General features: G+C 67.9%; 3 protein-coding genes across 9 annotated transcripts in view; 1 reads left to right on the forward strand and 2 right to left on the reverse strand.

Annotated features, from left to right (window-relative positions):
• The window catches only part of ARMH3 (armadillo like helical domain containing 3), a 129,121-nt gene extending 123,585 nt beyond the window's left edge, over nt 1-5,536 (reverse strand). For 2 of the 4 annotated variants that reach the window (XM_089780253.1, XM_089780251.1), the window contains exon 1: nt 2,621-2,723. The gene's annotated coding sequence lies outside the window, so the exon portion shown is untranslated. Of the gene's footprint in view, nt 1-2,620; nt 2,750-5,400 lie in introns of those variants that run through there. The other 2 variants (XM_089780254.1, XM_089780252.1) reach the window with 2 other exon arrangements.
• A 524-nt stretch (nt 5,537-6,060) lies between these two features.
• Nucleotides 6,061-10,200, forward strand: HPS6 (HPS6 biogenesis of lysosomal organelles complex 2 subunit 3). The gene has a single exon (XM_075934497.2). It carries the CDS (start codon nt 6,279-6,281, stop codon nt 8,709-8,711), a length of 2,433 nt encoding a protein of 810 aa, XP_075790612.2. The 5' UTR covers nt 6,061-6,278; the 3' UTR covers nt 8,712-10,200.
• Nucleotides 10,201-13,581: 3,381 nt separating this feature from the next.
• LOC102444131 (prominin-1-A-like) overlaps nt 13,582-16,046 on the reverse strand; it is a 40,946-nt gene continuing 38,481 nt past the window's right edge. For 3 of the 4 annotated variants that reach the window (XM_075934495.2, XM_075934494.2, XM_075934496.2), the window contains 3 exons: nt 15,777-15,889; nt 14,887-14,910; nt 13,582-14,346 (listed from right to left, as the gene is read on the reverse strand). In XM_075934495.2, the coding sequence (XP_075790610.2) occupies nt 14,295-14,346; nt 14,887-14,910; nt 15,777-15,889 (189 nt within the window). In that variant the 3' untranslated portion in view covers nt 13,582-14,294. The remainder of the gene's footprint in view (nt 14,347-14,886; nt 14,911-15,776; nt 15,890-16,046) is intronic. The other variant, XM_089780258.1, reaches the window with a different exon arrangement.

Below are 16,046 nucleotides of genomic sequence, written 5' to 3' on the forward strand. Positions count from 1 at the left end.
GGAAAGTGACTTCAGATCACCAAGCAAGCAACCTTGGGATGATCTTTGATTCCTCTTTAATCTTCCCTGCTCACACCCAAGTTCTCGCCAAATCCTGACACTTTTACCTCTATAATGTCTCCAGCACAGCCACATCCTCTCTCCCCACAGAAGCATGTCCCTTCCCTTCAGGCTTGCTCAGTGTGATTATTGTAACCTTCACTAATACCCCATCTTTCATGGCCTGTCACCTCTCCCCTCCACGATCCATTCAGGGCACTGCAGAGCAAACCCCCTCCCACACTCGCCTCTCCAATCACACCCTTCTGCCACATCTGGACCTCACATCGAAGGTGCTGTACAGTGCCTAGCCACCTTCCTCCTGCCCTGGTTCCCATCGCAAGCCTTCACTCTGCCAACCCTCTTACTGAACCCTTCCATCGGCTCCCGCTCACATCCCTGCTTGCTTTCAAAGGCAGCGTCCTGTGCGTGGAATAGCAGGCCTGTCACATGGCAGCTCTCCTCTGCCTCAATCTTTGCTAGGGAAATTGGGAAAACCCTTTTCCAGAGAGCTGCCGAAGCACAGCCGCTTCCCACCTCCCCCCCCCCCCCCCCCCACACACACCCAGTGCTCTGCCTCCTCCCACAATTCCAGGGAGCAGGAAATACTTAGGACTTGCCATTACAGGCTCCCTGCCGCTGAGCCTGGAAGTCCGAGACTGCGCTGCCAGGTCCTGCAGCCCCATCAAGTGTAGGGTACTGCCCAGAGACAGCACCCCCCCCCCCACAGCTGCTAAGTGAAACTGACATTTCTGTCAGCTGTCTGCTCTTAGCAGCTATGAAACTGACAAGCGCATCAGTTTCATTCAGGGAGAGGCAGCTCCCTTTCATGAACAGGTCAGTGTTTCTGAAATGAACTGGAGAGCAGGGCTTGGTGGGAAATTCCACTCACGTTTGGATTCACTCTCATTCACAACAAGACCAGCTACATTTCCTGCCCCTGGGACGCCTGTGGTTTGGGTAGCTCCACTTGGAAGCCAAGGGGGCACTCCGGTTCAGCTCCCCTGCTCCTCCAGCAGCACCAGAGTGGATGTGCAACAGAGCGGGTTTCTGCAAACACGGTATTAGAAATACTAGTGCACTACAGTGCTTGGACTGAGCCATTTGCTATAGAATACTTCATAGCAAAAAGGGGCAGGAGGACAAATCTATGACACCTGGTTTCTGTCCACACACTTAGCAGGTGGATCATAAACATACCCCAAAATAACATCGCCCAGGGCAGTACGTCACCCTCAAGGTCCCATGTGGGGTGAGCCCTGGCCTCCGGCAGCCACCCCAGGGATGGTCCACCCCAGGCACCCGAAGGGGGGGAGCCCCAGACTCATGCAGGCCCCATGGGAGAATACACCCGCGGGAAGGCGACTGGGAGTTGTGATGCAGCTCTGCACCCTGCAGCGTAAACGCGGCACCAGGGCTGGCTCACTCCAGCTCAGGCCGTGGCGGGCAAGCACAGCCTGGGAGGGGCACAGACCCAGGGGGTGACACTTGTAAGCAGGAGCCTTCCCCTCCCCTGCATGTGTAACAGAACCACCACAGCCATCCAGACACACACACACACACACCCCCCTCCCCTCCCCCAACCAGACACACACACACAAACACACACACACACACACCCACACCCGTGGGGCAGGGCCCTCCCCCTCCCCCTCCCCCTCCCCCTCCCCCTCCCCCTCCCCCAACCAGACACAGCCCATAAGGCAGGGGCTGCCCAAACACACATATACACACACATGCTTCAACCAGCCAGCCACAAACACCCAGACTGACACACACACACACACACACCCATCCCCCATGGGGGCAGCCCCCCCCCCAGACACCCCCGTGGCATGGGGGCAGGGCCCCCCCCAGACGCACCCCCCCCCAGGGCTGGGGGCAGGGCCCCCCCCAGACGCACCCCCCCCCCCCCCTGGGGGCAGGGCCCCCCCCACCCCCCCAAGTCAGCCCCCCTCACCCCCCCCATGGGGGCAGGGCCCCCCCCAGTGGCAGGGCCCCCCTCACCCCCCCCCCATGGGGGCAGGGCTCCCCCAGACGCACACCCCCAGGGCAGGGCTGGGGGCAGGGCCCCCCAGACGCACACCCCCTCCAGGGGGCACAGGGCCCCCCAGACGCACCCCCCCCAGGTGGCAGGGCCCCCCCCAGACGCACACCCCCCCTCCATGGGGACAGGGCCCCCCAGACGCACACCCCCCCATGTGGCAGGGCCCCCCCAGACGCACACCCCCATGTGGCCGGGCCCCCCCAGACGCACACCCCCCCCATGGGGGCAGGGCCCCCCAGACGCACACCCCCCCCCCTGGGGGCAGGGCCCCCCTCAGACGCACCCCCCCCAGGGCCCCCCTGGGGGGGCAGGGCCCCCCAGACGCACCCCCCCCCTTGGGGGCAGGGCCCCCCCCCCCAGGGCCCCCACCCCCCCCCATGTGGCAGGGCCCCCCCAGACACCCCCCCGCGGGGCAGGCCCCCCCCCGTAGCAGGCGCTCCCCCGGGCTGAGGGCCCGGCGCGGGGCGGGACCCCCGGGCACCATGGCAACGGGGGCCCCGCGAGCGAGGGCGGGGCCGGGACCCCAGCACCTACCTGGGAGGAGCGGCTCGCTGCCCGCAACGCGCAGGCGCCACCGGCTTCGCTGCCCCACTGCGCGTGCGCCCCGCGGCAGCCCTTCACGCCCGCCACGCTAGCGTCCCGCAGGGTCCTAGCGCCGCTCCTGTTCGGGCGGAGCTTGGCTGCCCCGAACCATGCAACGGCCCGGGGCGTTACAAGCCCCTACTGCTGTACGGCCCGGCCGGCGACGAAGCAGGGCGGTGCACCAGGAGCCCTGGCTCTGCAGCCACTAGACCCCAGGCCCCTCCAAGAGCCGAGACTGGAACGCAGGAGTCCTGGCTCACAGCCCCCTGCGCTAACCACTAGACCCCACTCCCCGCCCAGACCCCAGGCCTCGCCTGTTCTAAACGTGACACTTCACTCCATAGACAGCCTAGGAGTCCTGACTCAGTGAGGAGCCAGGAGCAGGCTGGGGGGCATGGGCCGAACGGCTGTCACGTCTCCTGCCAGTGCACAATCGTCAGTGCATCTCCTGCCACGCAGGGCAAGGCTCAGCATCGCGGGCAAAACCGGCCCCCTGGGCAGCCTGCCCTGCCCAGCAGCCAGGCTCGTAGGTAGCAACCAGACATACCCTTTGTCATGGCTCCTTCCCCACTCTGGAATGATAAATGCAGAAGTGGGGGCCAGCAGGTGTATCCCAAAGCCTTATCTACCAGGCTTTGGGATAAAACTTCCCCCAAAAGCTTAAAACCCTAGATCTTGGGAATAAAACTTCCGCTGCCACCACCCAAATGTTAATAAAGAAATCAGGGGAAAGATCATTTGGGAAATCTCACCCCAGAATAAAAATCAGGGCACACAATTAACCAATGCCAGGTTAATAAAAAGAAAAGAAAGAACTTTTATTATTACAACAATATTCCTGTTGCAAGCATCATGACTAGATGGGAAGGTAAAAAAATATACTCATGGAGAAACTCCATGGACCTAGAACTTAGTTACAAAGAAAAGCCAAAACATCTTTTAAAACATGTACAGATCTCAGATCCCATACCCAAATCATAAAACAAGAAAACCTGACGGATTTATCTAAACTTTACCCTACTTACAGAAAGTGAAGAATTGTTTCTTGGAGAGAGAGCAAGAGAGAGAGAGAGAGAGAGAGAGAGACATTGTAGCTGCAGAGAGACAAAAGGAGAAAGGAAAAAACCCAAATTCCTTTGTCCCAGTTTGAAAGTTCCACCTACATTCCTACTGGTCACTCCACCTGGCTAGGTGTAGTTAACCCCTTAATCCCCAGGCTGCTGGATAACCCCCATAATCATGACACCCCTTAATACATATTGACCATGCAGACTGGTAGCAAAGGCAGCAACCTGAAGCCAATGCGGGAAAGAAGCCACCCTGGGGACAGTTATGGCAAAGGCGCCCTAGGTAAGGTCAAAAAGGTCTGTTCCCCATTTCCTCCACTGCTCCGGGGGACAGATTCCAGAATTCCTCCTCCCCTAGCAGGTGTACAGTTACACCGTCCTCTCCCCTCTCCCCCCCGCTTTTGAGCAGACTGGCTGCCCGCCAGCACCCTTCCTTGGTCTCAGATCACTGCTGACTCACTCCATGAATTACCTCGGATGGGTTGGGTGGCAAGGCCCAAGCGGCACGGGGGGCAAGAGAGAACATGCCAAAGCAACCAGTAGTTGGGCACCTTAGAGCCCAACAAATAGATGTACAGTAGATAGGATCAGGAACTTTCCTATAGCTACATAGTCTCAAAGGTGCCACAGGACTACTGGTTGGGTTTTAAAGCTGCAGACTAAAACCGCGACTCCTCTGAGACTGTTTAACATGCCAAAGCAACGCAGCTATTTTTCCATCTTTCTACAGAGGTGGGCGCCTCATCTCAAAAAAGATCTCCTGGCACTGGAAAAGGTTCAGAAAAAGGCAACAGCAATGATCAGGGGTTTGGAAAAGGTCTCATATGAAGAGAGATTAAAAAGACTGGGCCTTTTCATCTTAGAAAAGAGGAGACTAAGGGGGGATATGCTAAAGGTCTATAAAATCATGAGTGGTGTGGAAAAAGTGAATAAGGAAAAATTATTAACTGGTTCCCACAACATAAGAACTAGGGGGTCACCAAATGAAATTAATAGGCAGCAGCTTAAAAACAAACCAAAGGAAGTTTTTCTTCACACGGCACACAGCCAACCTGTGGAACTCCTTGCCAGAGGATGTGGTGAAGACTAGGATTTGAACAGCGTTCAAAAAAGAGCTGGATAAATTCATGGAGGTTGGGTCCATCAGTGTCTGTTAGCCTGGCGGGATGGGACTGGTGTCCCTGGCCTCTGTTTGTCAGGCTGAGAATGGGCGACAGGGGAGGGATCACTGGCTGGTTCCCTGTTCTGTTCACTCCCTCTGGGGCACCTGGCCTTGGCCACTGTCGGAGGACAGGTCGCTGGGCTGGACGGGCCTTGGGTCTGACCCCATCTGGCCAAGCCAGGGGTGGGAGAAGTGGGACTCGGGGTGCTACGGCTCCTTGCTCTTTAAAAGGAAAGTGCAACATTGTGCGTGCCCAGCATATGCTCCTGCTGGGCCAAGCTTAGGAGCCCTGGCCTGGGTCAGACCCTGAGTGGGGTAATGTTGACCCGCGCCAGGTTCTCATAGGCAGTTGTGGTAACCCCACAGCAGGCAGACGGGGGAGGGGGATATTCGGGTACTATGAAGTCTCTTCCCAGCCCCTCCTCATGGAGGCCGGTTTACATCCCAGAGCTGGGGGGGGGGGTTGTGTCTCTGAAAACGCCCCCGGCTCTGGCCACTCCCACCTCCGTGGCCCGGCGCTCTCTGGACTCCTTGATCTCCACGACATGCTGTGGCGGTGAGTTCCCCAGTCTAAGCGCGCGCCCCTCTTGCCCAGACTCGGGCCTGCTCCGCCCTGTACGCACGGGGCGCGGCCCGCAGGGTGCCCTGCGCGCCCCGCTGCCGAGCGGCTCCTGCGGGGGAGCAGCTCCAGCGCCGCCTTCCGACCCGCCGCTGCCCGGGGCGGAAGGGGAAGGGCCGGGGAGCCGGGGCCGCAGACGGGGGGCGGAGGCGGAGGCGGAGAGTGGCTCCGCCCGGAAGCCAAAGGCCTTGTGATCTGGGCGGGCGGCGCAGCTGAGTCCGGACGCTGGTATCCAGGCCGGGGCGCAGGGCAGAGCCGCGCTGCACACAGGCGGGGCCCGGGGCGCACGACGGCCGGGGAGGCGCAGCGAGCGCAGAGCGCGCAGGAGGTTTGGGGACCTAGGGCGCCTGGGCGCTCGGGGAGCCTCCGGGGACTCGGTGTGCGGGGTTGGGGCGCTAGGTGACCGGGGCCTTGGGGAGAGCGCAGGGACTCAGGGTTTGTGGGGGTTGGGGCGCTAGGTGACCGGGGCCTTGGGGAGAGCGCAGGGAGTGCGGGGGTTGGGGAGAGCGCAGGGAATGCGGGGGTTGGGGGCTAGGTGAACGGGGGCTTGAGGAGCCCCCAAGGGTCTCAGGGTGTGTGGGAGTTAGGGGGCTAGGTGAATGGGGCCGTGGGGAGCCCCCAAGGGACTTAGGGTGTGCGGGGGTTGGGGGAGCCCCCAAAGGAGTCAGGGTGCAAGGATCCTCCGGCAGCAGTGACCGCTCAGCAGCCGGGCCCCTCTCTGCCCTGCCTCATGCCTGGGGCGGCCGTGCCAGGCACCGGAAGATGAAGCGAGCTGGGACGCTGGGGCAGCTCTCGGATTTCAGTGACTTCGGCAGCAGCCGCCGGCTCCGGGAACTGCTGAGCCAGCGTGGGCCGGGCGAGGCGCCCAGCCAGGTCCAAAGCAGCCCGGATGGGCAGCACCTGCTGCTGCTCCTGCGGGGTCGGCCACAGGTACTCGCCTTCCAGCGCCTGGGCACCGGCGGTGGGGACCTGGAGAGGAGCTGGCAGCCGCCCCAGCCCCCTGTGGTGGGGCTGCTCTTCCTGCAGAGCCCTGGCGCGCTGACCCCCTGGGTGCTGGCCGTCGTCTGGGAGCAGGGCAGGACCGAGCTGTGGCGGTTCGTGCCCGCCCTGGGCTGGCAGCTGCAGCAGACCCTGGAGCTGTGCCACGGAGCCCGTGCTCGGATTGTTTCCATCTGCAGCCAGGGGGACAGCCTGGTCTGGTGCGAGGAGAGACCCCCCTCTAGTGCTCATCTGGACCCCGGCAGGGGGGCCTTCAGGTTCTGCATTTGCACCAGGGCTCTGGAGGTGGGGGAGCAAGAGGCCCGCCTGGGCGCCCTGAGCATCTTGGTGCACAACAGCCCCCAGTACCACGTCCTGGCCTCACCCCAGCATGTTTTCCTGGTGCCCACCAGTGCCGCCTGTGCCAGCATCTCCACGTTCCTGCTCATCTGGTGCCCACGGGAGGCTAAAGTCACCATGGCGGCCCCCTCCCGAGCGTTCGTCCACAGCGAAGCCCTGCGCTCCGGCGACTTCAAGAAGCTCGTGCTTGGGTCCGTGGGTCTCCTGTTGTCCGCGGTGCCCCTGGACGTTCATGCGTGCGCCCTGTCCAGCTGCGGGGGGCTCCTGCTTCTCGGCTCGCACGGTGCCGTGCATCTGGTGCAGCCTGACGGGGCCTGGAGGCACGTCTGGGACGTGGAGGGCAGCCGCCTGGCCCGGGGAGAGCCCGTGCAGCTGACGGCCTTTGGCGGCACGCTGGCCTGCGTGCAGGCCGGGGTCCTGTACCTCGTTGACTTGGCCAGCGGGCGGCTGCTGGAGAAGACGCTCCTGGCCTCTAAGGAGGTGCATTTCCTGGCGTGCCCCCAGGGAGAGGCGGCAATCCGGCTCCTCACCCCCACCGGGATCTATCGCTGCAGCTTCTCCAGCCAGGAGGAGGGCAGCCGGCCTGAGCCCACGCTGGTGGAGATGGTCTTCGAGGAAGCCTGCAAGTTCTACCAGCGGCGGAGCCTGAGCGGCTCCCAGCTGACAGTGGAGAAGCTGAAGAAGGGGGATATGTTCCAGGCGCCCATCGCGCTCGCCTCCCTCCTGCAGCACAGCCTCTCCCCGGAGAAGGCAGCCAGAGGCCTCCCACAGACCTACGCCAAACTCCTGGGCTCCATGGGCGTGGATCTGCAGAGCTACCTGAGCCTGGAGCTCCTCAAGGCCTGCCTGGTGGGCGCCTCGGAGAGTGACGTTGACCGGTGCTGTGAGGAGCTGGTGGAGCAGGAGCTCGGCCGCCTCCTGCATGTGGACTTGGACCGGGAGAACCTGGCCTACGTGAACGCCGTCTTCCAGTCCTTCCCCCGCGCCGCCTGGAAAGCCATCCGGGGCAGCCTGCAGCTGCAGCAGAATGGAGACGGCCTCTTGGTGGCCAGGGCCACCCCGGAGATCTGGAAGAAGGTCTTGGGGGGGCCGGCCCCGCAGGGGGACATGGGCCCCAACGGGGCGCTCCCGCTCTTCGAGCTCATCTGCAGGTCCTTGCACCGCTTCAAGCCCCAGTGGCTGCCCCGCTTTGTGGTGCTGACCCAGCAGTACGTGGGCGCCTCCTGGCCGTACAAGGAGGGCCCCGAGGGCGGGGTGCCCCTCTACAAGAGGGCGCTGGCCGTGCTCCCCCGGCCGCGCCACGGCCCGGCCGGCGAGACGGAGATCGAGCTGCTGCTGTGCAGCGAGCGGCCCAACGCCGTCCTGCAAGCCGTGCAGCTCCTCATCCGCCTCCGCAGGTGGCCGCGGCTGGTGGAAGCGGCCGCCACCTTCTCCCGGCTCAGCCCGCTGCTCAACAAGGAGATCTTCACCGCCCTCCTGGCTCAGGTCGCCCAGCACCGGGAGCTGGACCCCTACCTGGCCAGCCTGTGGGAGCTGTGCCCAGCCGACCTGACAGCCTCCGAGGTTCTCGGCACCCTCCAGCAGCACCTCCCCGCCTCGCCGGGCGACCCGGCTCCCTTCTGTGCCGGGGGGGCCCCGCTCACCCTGGCCCTGCTGAAGCCGCTGCTGCACCGGGTGGCGCAGCACCAGTGTGCCCGGGACGAGCTCTACGCCGACGTCTTGCAGGGCCCCCCCTTCCCGCCGCCCACCCCCCCGCGGGAGCACAGGGCTGGGCCCAAGGCAGCCCCGGACACGGCGCTCCAGGGGGGCGCTGGCAGGACTCCCTTCTCGGACTGGAGCCCCAGTGACGCTGTGTGAAACGCCGGGGGGGCGGAATGGGAGCGACAGCCTGGGGGGGCGCTCCGCTCACTGAGCAGCACAGCCCAGCGGGGTGGGGGCGGCGAACCCCAACCTGCCCCATTCCCAAGGCAGTGCCCAGCAGCTCCAGAGAGGCACGGTTCACGGGTCGGCAGGCGGGGGGAGCTGACCGGTCCCAGGGTGTCAGGGGGATTTTCACACTGAGGCAGTTTCCCTGGGGAAGGGGCCTGCCTGTGGGCGCCCGCCCGGCTTCCTCCCTCGAGCGCGGAGCCTGGGGCTGGCAGGGTCTTCGGTTGCCCCCCACTGGCCTGAAACTCCCCAGCTAGCGCTGCCCTGGGCTCGCCCGGGCCTCCCCAGCAGCTTTGCCCCTTCGCTGCCCCGGGCCCAGCCTGCCCTGTGGGTGCAGCTGCAGTGCAGGCAGCTAGACCGGGCCTGGCCGCTCCTGTTCCCAGCCCCTCTACCTTTGCCCTGGGCTCTGGCCTTGTCTCCGCCTTCTCGGAGCCAAAGGCGCTGGGTCCGGCTGCCTGGCCCGCCCCCTCCACCGCCACGTCCCCAGAGTGGCTGGGCAGCAGGACAGGGCCCTGGGCCCTCGCCCGGCCCTGCCCACAGCGGGGAAAGGCAGGTTCCTTCCGTCCTGGAGACGCCAGCCCCCGGGGCAGCCTTGGCCGGGCAGGGGCGGTTGTCTGGAGTGCTCCCCAAGGGGGCTGGTTCTAGGGGGATGTAGACAGAAACCAGAGCTCCCCGAGTGTGTTTGAAACAGGAGCGGCACTGGGTTAAGCAGCGCTGAGTGGGGCGTGAGCGGGGAGAGGGGGCCTGGCTGTCCGACCCCCATGAACTCGGCTGGAGTTGGCCGCGCTCAGCCCCGCTGCCTGTGCGGAGGGGGGCAGCCCCCCGGGCAGGGAGCACGGCCAGGGGCAGCGCAGGGGGCTGCTGGCTGGTTGCCGATCCCGGCGGGCACTGACCTGTGGCCGCGGAGGAGCTGCCCGAGGCGGCAGGGGCAGAGAGGAGCCAGCTGGCTGCCTCGGGGTGCTGGGCGCGGGGCGCAGGCAGGCGGCTGGGTTCGGGCTGGCGGGGGCTCTTGATAGGCGCTGGGAGAGAGGGGTGTCCCCTGGAGTGGAGCCTTGCTGCTGGGCAGCCCCCCAGGCCAGAAAGCTGCTGCCGGTCCCAGTGCCCAGCTGGGTCGGACACGGGGTACCAGAGGGGGTGGTGTGGGGCGTGCCTGTCCCCCAAGCCCTGCAGCTCCACGGCCCTGATCTGCTCTGGGGCCGCAGGGGTGACTGCCGGCCTGGCCCCTTCTGCCCCGCTCCGGTGCTCACACCCCAGCTGCCTGGAGCACACAGGGGCTTGGCTGCTGTTTTAAGGGGGTGGGGGAAGCAGGCGCGGTGCCAGCCGGCCCCTCTCGGCCCGTCCCCGGGCGTGTCCGAGGGCCCGTGGGGTTGCACAAGGCAGGCGCTGCCCCACTCTGCAATATTAAATGGTGTTTAACGACTGCCTGTCTCCTGTCTCGCCCTGGGGCTGGGCTGCGGGGGGGCGCCCGGCCCTAGTGCCTGCGGCTGCGGAAAGCCCCCGGAGCAGCTGCACGGGGAAGAGGAACTGCTGCTCGGCTTGCTCTCCCTGCAGCCCTGTGCCCCCAGGCCGGGGGTGGGGGCAGCTGCTGGGCCTGGGGCAGAGGGGAAGTGGGACGTGCTGGTGGCGGGCGCAGGGAAAGCCGGCTCAGCTGGCTGCCCCTCTGGGCTGCAGGGCCAGGCTGGGGCACAGCAGGCGGGGAAGGGAGGCTGGCGGGTTTAGGACAGGAAGTGAATGGGGAGAATTGAATGGCGTGAGCAGCCCCGGGGGGGAGGGGGGAGATGTTTTCCGGCCGGGGGCTGGGCTCCGGGTTAAGGGTGCACTGAAAAGGCAGCGCCGCGGCCGCAGTGCTCCGGGCTGTAGGGCCATCGGCTGGCCTGGGCCCGTGCGTTTCACTCAGCACGTCAGCCCCAGGAAGTGCCGGGGCAAGGCCCTGGACGGGCCCGGGTAACGCAATAGCCACGTGACCGTGGCTGGGGGGGGGAACAGGTAGCACCCCCCCCCGTTCCCTGTCAGTCGGGGGGGTGATTGTCCCTGAGCAGGAAACGGGGGCTCACTGCCAGGCTTCCCTGCCCCCCTCTGGAGCCTGGCTCGGGACACCCCTGCTGCTTCGGGGGAAGGGGAACCCCCCAGTGGGGGGGCTGAGTGTGCTGCCTGCCGCTTTCACCAGCGCCCAGGCTTTGCCACAGCCCTGCGGGCATCCCCCTCCAAGCCACCCCGCCTCCATGGGGCTGCTGCACCCAGCTGGGGGGACCGGGGCACCGCGCTCCCCTCCCCCGGCCGTGGGGCTGGGCCAGCAGGGAAGGGGCCTGGCTGCAGTTGGCACAGGGCTGTTTGGACGACTTGGACCTGCTTGTTGGCGGGTCTGTGCCCCCCCCCCCCCCACAGGGCGGCCGCCTGGCCCAGGAGCGCCCAGGCAGGGAAGGGGGCAGTATGGCTACCTGGCACCCCCTGCCCCAGGGGCGCGGCTCTGAGTGGCAGGCTGGCTGGGGGGGGGGGAGCGAAGGCAGAGCCCAGGCAGGGAAGGGGGCAGTGTGGCTACAGGGCACCCCCTGTCCCGGGGGCGCGGCTCTGAGTGGCAGGCTGGCCGGGGGGGGGGGGGGGAGCGAAGGCAGAGCCCAGGCAGGGAAGGGGGCAGTCTGGCTACAGGGCACCCCTTGCCCCGGGGGCGCGGCTCTGAGTGGCAGGCTGGCCGGGGGGGGGGGGGGAGCGAAGGCAGAGCCCAGGCAGGGAAGGGGGCAGTGTGGCTACAGGGCACCCCCTGTCCCGGGGGCGCGGCTCTGAGTGGCAGGCTGGCCGGGGGGGGGGGGGGAGCGAAGGCAGAGCCCAGGCAGGGAAGGGGGCAGTGTGGCTACAGGGCACCCCTTGCCCCGGGGGCGTGGCTCTGAGTGGCAGGCTGGCTGGGGGGGGGGGGGGAGCGAAGGCAGAGCCCAGGCAGGGAAGGGGGCAGTGTGGCTACCTGGCACCCCCTGCCCCAGGGGCGCGGCTCTGAGTGGCAGGCTGGCTGGGGGGGGGGGGGAAGCGAAGGCAGAGCCCAGGCAGGGAAGGGGGCAGTGTGGCTACCTGGCACCCCCTGTCCCGGGGGCGCGGCTCTGAGTGGCAGGCTGGCTGGGGGGGGGGAGCGAAGGCAGAGCCCGGGCAGGGAAGGGGGCAGTGTGGCTACAGGGCACCCCTTGCCCCGGGGGCGCGGCTCTGAGTGGCAGGCTGGCTGGGGGGGGGGGGAAGCGAAGGCAGAGCCCAGGCAGGGAAGGGGGCAGTGTGGCTACCTGGCACCCCCTGTCCCGGGGGCGCGGCTCTGAGTGGCAGGCTGGCCGGGGGGGGGGGGAGCGAAGGCAGAGCCCGGGCAGGGAAGGGGGCAGTGTGGCTACAGGGCACCCCCTGTCCCGGGGGCGTGGCTCTGAGTGGCAGGCTGGCTGGGGGGGGGGGGGGAAGCGAAGGCAGAGCCCAGGCAGGGAAGGGGGCAGTGTGGCTACAGGGCACCCCCTGTCCCGGGGGCGTGGCTCTGAGTGGCAGGCTGGCTGGGGGGGGGGGGAGCGAAGGCAGAGCCCAGGCAGGGAAGGGGGCAGTGTGGCTACAGGGCACCCCCTGTCCCGGGGGCGTGGCTCTGAGTGGCAGGCTGGCCGGGGGGGGGGGGGAAGCGAAGGCAGAGCCCAGGCAGGGAAGGGGGCAGTGTGGCTACAGGGCACCCCCTGTCCCGGGGGCGTGGCTCTGAGTGGCAGGCTGGCCGGGGGGGGGGGGGGAAGCGAAGGCAGAGCCCAGGCAGGGAAGGGGGCAGTGTGGCTACGGGGCACCCCCTGTCCCCAGGGGCGCGGCTCTGAGTGGCAGGCTGGCCGGGGGGGGGGGGGGAGCGAAGGCAGAACCCAGGCAGGGAGAGCCCGGCCCAGTCTGCGCCCACGTGCACCTGGGTGGCTAGCAGCTCTGGGTGCTGGGCTAGTCCCTTCAGCCTGGCCCAGCCGGCCCTGTGGTCGGTTTCATGCCCCTCGGCAGGCCGGGGCTCGCCAAGGTGGCCTGGGGGCGGGGCAAGGCAGGCAGACTCCCCCCGCCCCTTCCTGCCCCCTAAGCCAGGGGCGGCCCAGAGGCACCTGAGGCCAAGGCTGCAGGGGAAGGGCAAAGGGGCCAGATGCAGCTCTGGGGAGGGCAGTGGGGGTGGGGGTGGGGCTGGTGCACTGGGCCGGGGGGGGGGTGGAGGGCGGGGCTGCTCCCCATGTCCCGGGAGCTGTTGCCTCGCCCGCTCCCAGCCACGGCCCCCGGGGTGGCAGGCCGCTGCCCCAGGCCTTGCTCTCCCGCCGGTCCCTGCTCGGGCGGCCTGGCCGGGGGACCCCAGCGACGGGGCTGGGCCAGCCAGGGCCCCTGCTGGCTTAGACCTGGCGGGCCCCTGTGGGTCCCTGGGGGCCGGAGGCTCCGTGACGGTGAGGCCGGGCGCTGCCTCTCTCACGCGGGCCCCCGCCAAGCAGAACCAGCCCCCCGGGGTGCCCGCCCCACGCGGCTCACCACAGGCGTTCCCGCTGCCCAGCACAGCCCCGGGGGTGGCTGGCTTCACGTGGGCCGGGCCTGCCCCCCAGTCCTGCCCTGCGGGGAGCGCTGTGTTGCCCCCACTCTGTACTGGCAGGGGAGCCCCCCCCGGGTCGGGAGAGTGCAGGGCCATGGCAGGGAGGGGTGGCCCGTTAGAGCACCAGGCCTGGGCTGAGGTGCCCCCTGTGCGTCAAGGGGGCCCCGCTAGCCCCTTGCTCCCCCCCCCACACACTAGGCCTGGAGGCCAGGCTGCCCCAGGCCCCTTTGCCCGGCTCACGGAGGGACGCGCACGGCTGCAGCACACGCTTTATTGGCTCCCCACCCTACAGAAATAAATAAGGCTCCGCTGCCCGCGGGGTGGCCAGAGCTAGGAGCCCCCGGGCCAGGCTGGCCGGGACATGGGCGCAAGGCCAGGGCCGAGTCCTGCGGGGCCCCTCAGAGCTCTGCCCCCTCCCGCCCCGCTGCGGGGCCGCGTGTGGGCCTGCGCTTGCCGCCGGAGGCCAGCCCGAGCCAGCGCCAGCCCCCCCGCTGCGCCCAGGGCTGCGACCGGGAGCGCCAGGGAGAGCAAAGGGACGGGGACGCCGGCTTGGCTGAGCCACGGCCACAGGCAGGCTGCGGTTGGCACAGGCGCCCGCCCCACACGGAGCGAGGGGGCAGCCCACCCAGAGCCCTTCTGTCAGGGCTGGGCCCTGCCCCTAGAGCAGGATTGCCATCCTTCATGTGCAGCTCCCAGCATCCCCCATGGTGACTACAGGGGAGGGTGCCAGGTGGTGCCCCCCCCACTGTCTCCCTGCGGGGGGGGGCTCTGGGTTTGTGGAGCAGCGCGGGGTCTATGGAACACGACATAGCCAAGGGGCCGGAAAGTGGGACGGCGCCCAACCAGGGAAGGCTTGTGATTGGCTGAGCACGTAGATTCCGGCGGCGCTGGGGGAGGGGTGCAGCGGGTTGGCTGGGTCAGCCCACGGGCCGGGCGGAGGAGTCCAGGTCTGCGCGGGGGCGGGGCCGCTACTGCCTCGTCTCCACGCGGGGGATTTTGAACTGCGTTGTGGACGAAGCCCTGCAAAGCCAAGCACGGGGCGGGTCAGGCCCTCCGCGGGCGGGGGGCAGGCGGGGTATCCCGGCCCCCGGGGGGCACAGGCTGGGCCCTGGCAGTGCCCACGCAGCACAGACCTGGCCCGGGCAGTCTGCAGCCTCCATGAACGGTGCCCGTGAGCCGCGGGGACAGCCGGGAGAGCCCGGCGGGGCTGATCCACAGGTCCTGGGGCCCTCCCCCGAAGCGGACATCTGCCCCCCAAACGCTGGGGCCAGCCGGGCCCCCCCCCTGCTGCCCAGGGCATGGCCCCCCCACATCCCTGGGATGGCTTCCGGCCTCGCCCCTTGTGCCCCCTGCTCAGCCCCACCCAGGAATGTACATCTCCAGGGCCTCGTCGCTCCTGGGGGAGAGGGGCAGGCGGTCAGTGGGGGTGGGCACGTGCCCCCGTCCCACCCCCCACGCAGGCCAGCTGGTCTGTGCAGAGCAGCCCCCCCTCCCCCACGCAGCATCCGCCTGCGCCCCCGTCCCGCCCCCCACGCAGGCCAGCCCCACCCAGGTACTTACATCTCCAGGGCCTCCTGGTCACTGCTGGGGGAGAGAGGCAGGCGGTCAGTGGGGGTGGGCACGTGCCCCCATCCCGCCCCATGCAGGCCAGCAGGGCTGTGCAGAGCAGCCCCCCAGCCCCCACGCAGCATCCGCCTGCACTGTCCAACCCGGCCTGGGGCGGGGGGGGTTGGGGTCCGGTTGGGCGGGAGCCAGGCAGATGGGCTGGGCTGCAGGGACCTGGCTGGGCGTCTCACCGCTCGGGGCTGGGCTGGAGGGCCCTGGCCTCCCCCTGCACAGACCCCCATGTGCCCTGGGCCCCAGCAGCAACACCCCCCCCATGCACATGGGCCAGAACCAGCACCCGCTGGGCCCACGGGGGCAGTGAGGGCTGGGGCGTGCCGGTCGCAGCTGGTGCCCCCGCAGGTGCCGAGAAGGGAGGGGAGTCCAGCCCTCGAGATCCCTGGCCCGCCCTCTCCTCACCCCAAGCAGGGGCAAGGGGGCAGGGCAGGGTTGATCCAGGCCCAGGGCCAGCCGAGGGGTTCTGGTTCTCCCCCGGCGGGCGCGGGCGCAGGGGAAGGGACCCGGGAGGACGTGAAGCTGGCAGGGCCTGGACACCCCACATCTCCGGGGCCTCCCCACATGCCCAGGGGGTTCCCTGATGTCTGGGCAGTGAGCGGCAGGGTGTGAACGGGCCACCCTCCCACAGCCCTTTCCCACCACAGCTGTGGGGCTGGACCCAGGCCCCATAAGCCCAGTGCCGCTGGGGGGCAGCGCGTGGCACGGGGCCAGGTGAATTCACTGCCTGCGCCAAGGCAGAGGGTGGGGCCGGGCCTGGCGGGTGGGGGTTGGCTCCGGGGCTGGGGGTAACCGGGGGGCGGTCGGGGGGCTCGGCGGGGGGGGCTCCTTACTCGTAGACGTCGGCCGTCTCCATGCGCCGGTAGAACTTGGCGAGCCGCACGGCCAGGACGATGCTGGGGAGCAGGGAGATGGTGCACCAGCCCAGGCTGAACCAGAAGCCGTTCTGGGCAGGGGAGAGGCCCGGAGCCGTCAGCGCCGCAAACCTGCCCCCCAAAGTCCCCCTGCTGCCCACACCCCCCAGCTCCTGCAAACCTGCCCCCCAATGTCCCCCCGCTGCCCACAGGCCCCCAGCTCCCGCAAACCTGCCCCCCAACACCCCC

Source organism: Pelodiscus sinensis, chromosome 8, assembly GCF_052426305.1.
Source record: "Pelodiscus sinensis isolate ZL-2025 chromosome 8, ASM5242630v1, whole genome shotgun sequence".
NCBI lineage: Eukaryota > Metazoa > Chordata > Testudines > Trionychidae > Pelodiscus > Pelodiscus sinensis.

Excerpts from the sequence above, each read along its gene's own strand:
- HPS6 (XM_075934497.2), top strand. The coding sequence starts at position 6,279 with ATGAAGCGAGCTGGGACGCTGGGGCAGCTCTCGGATTTCAGTGACTTC.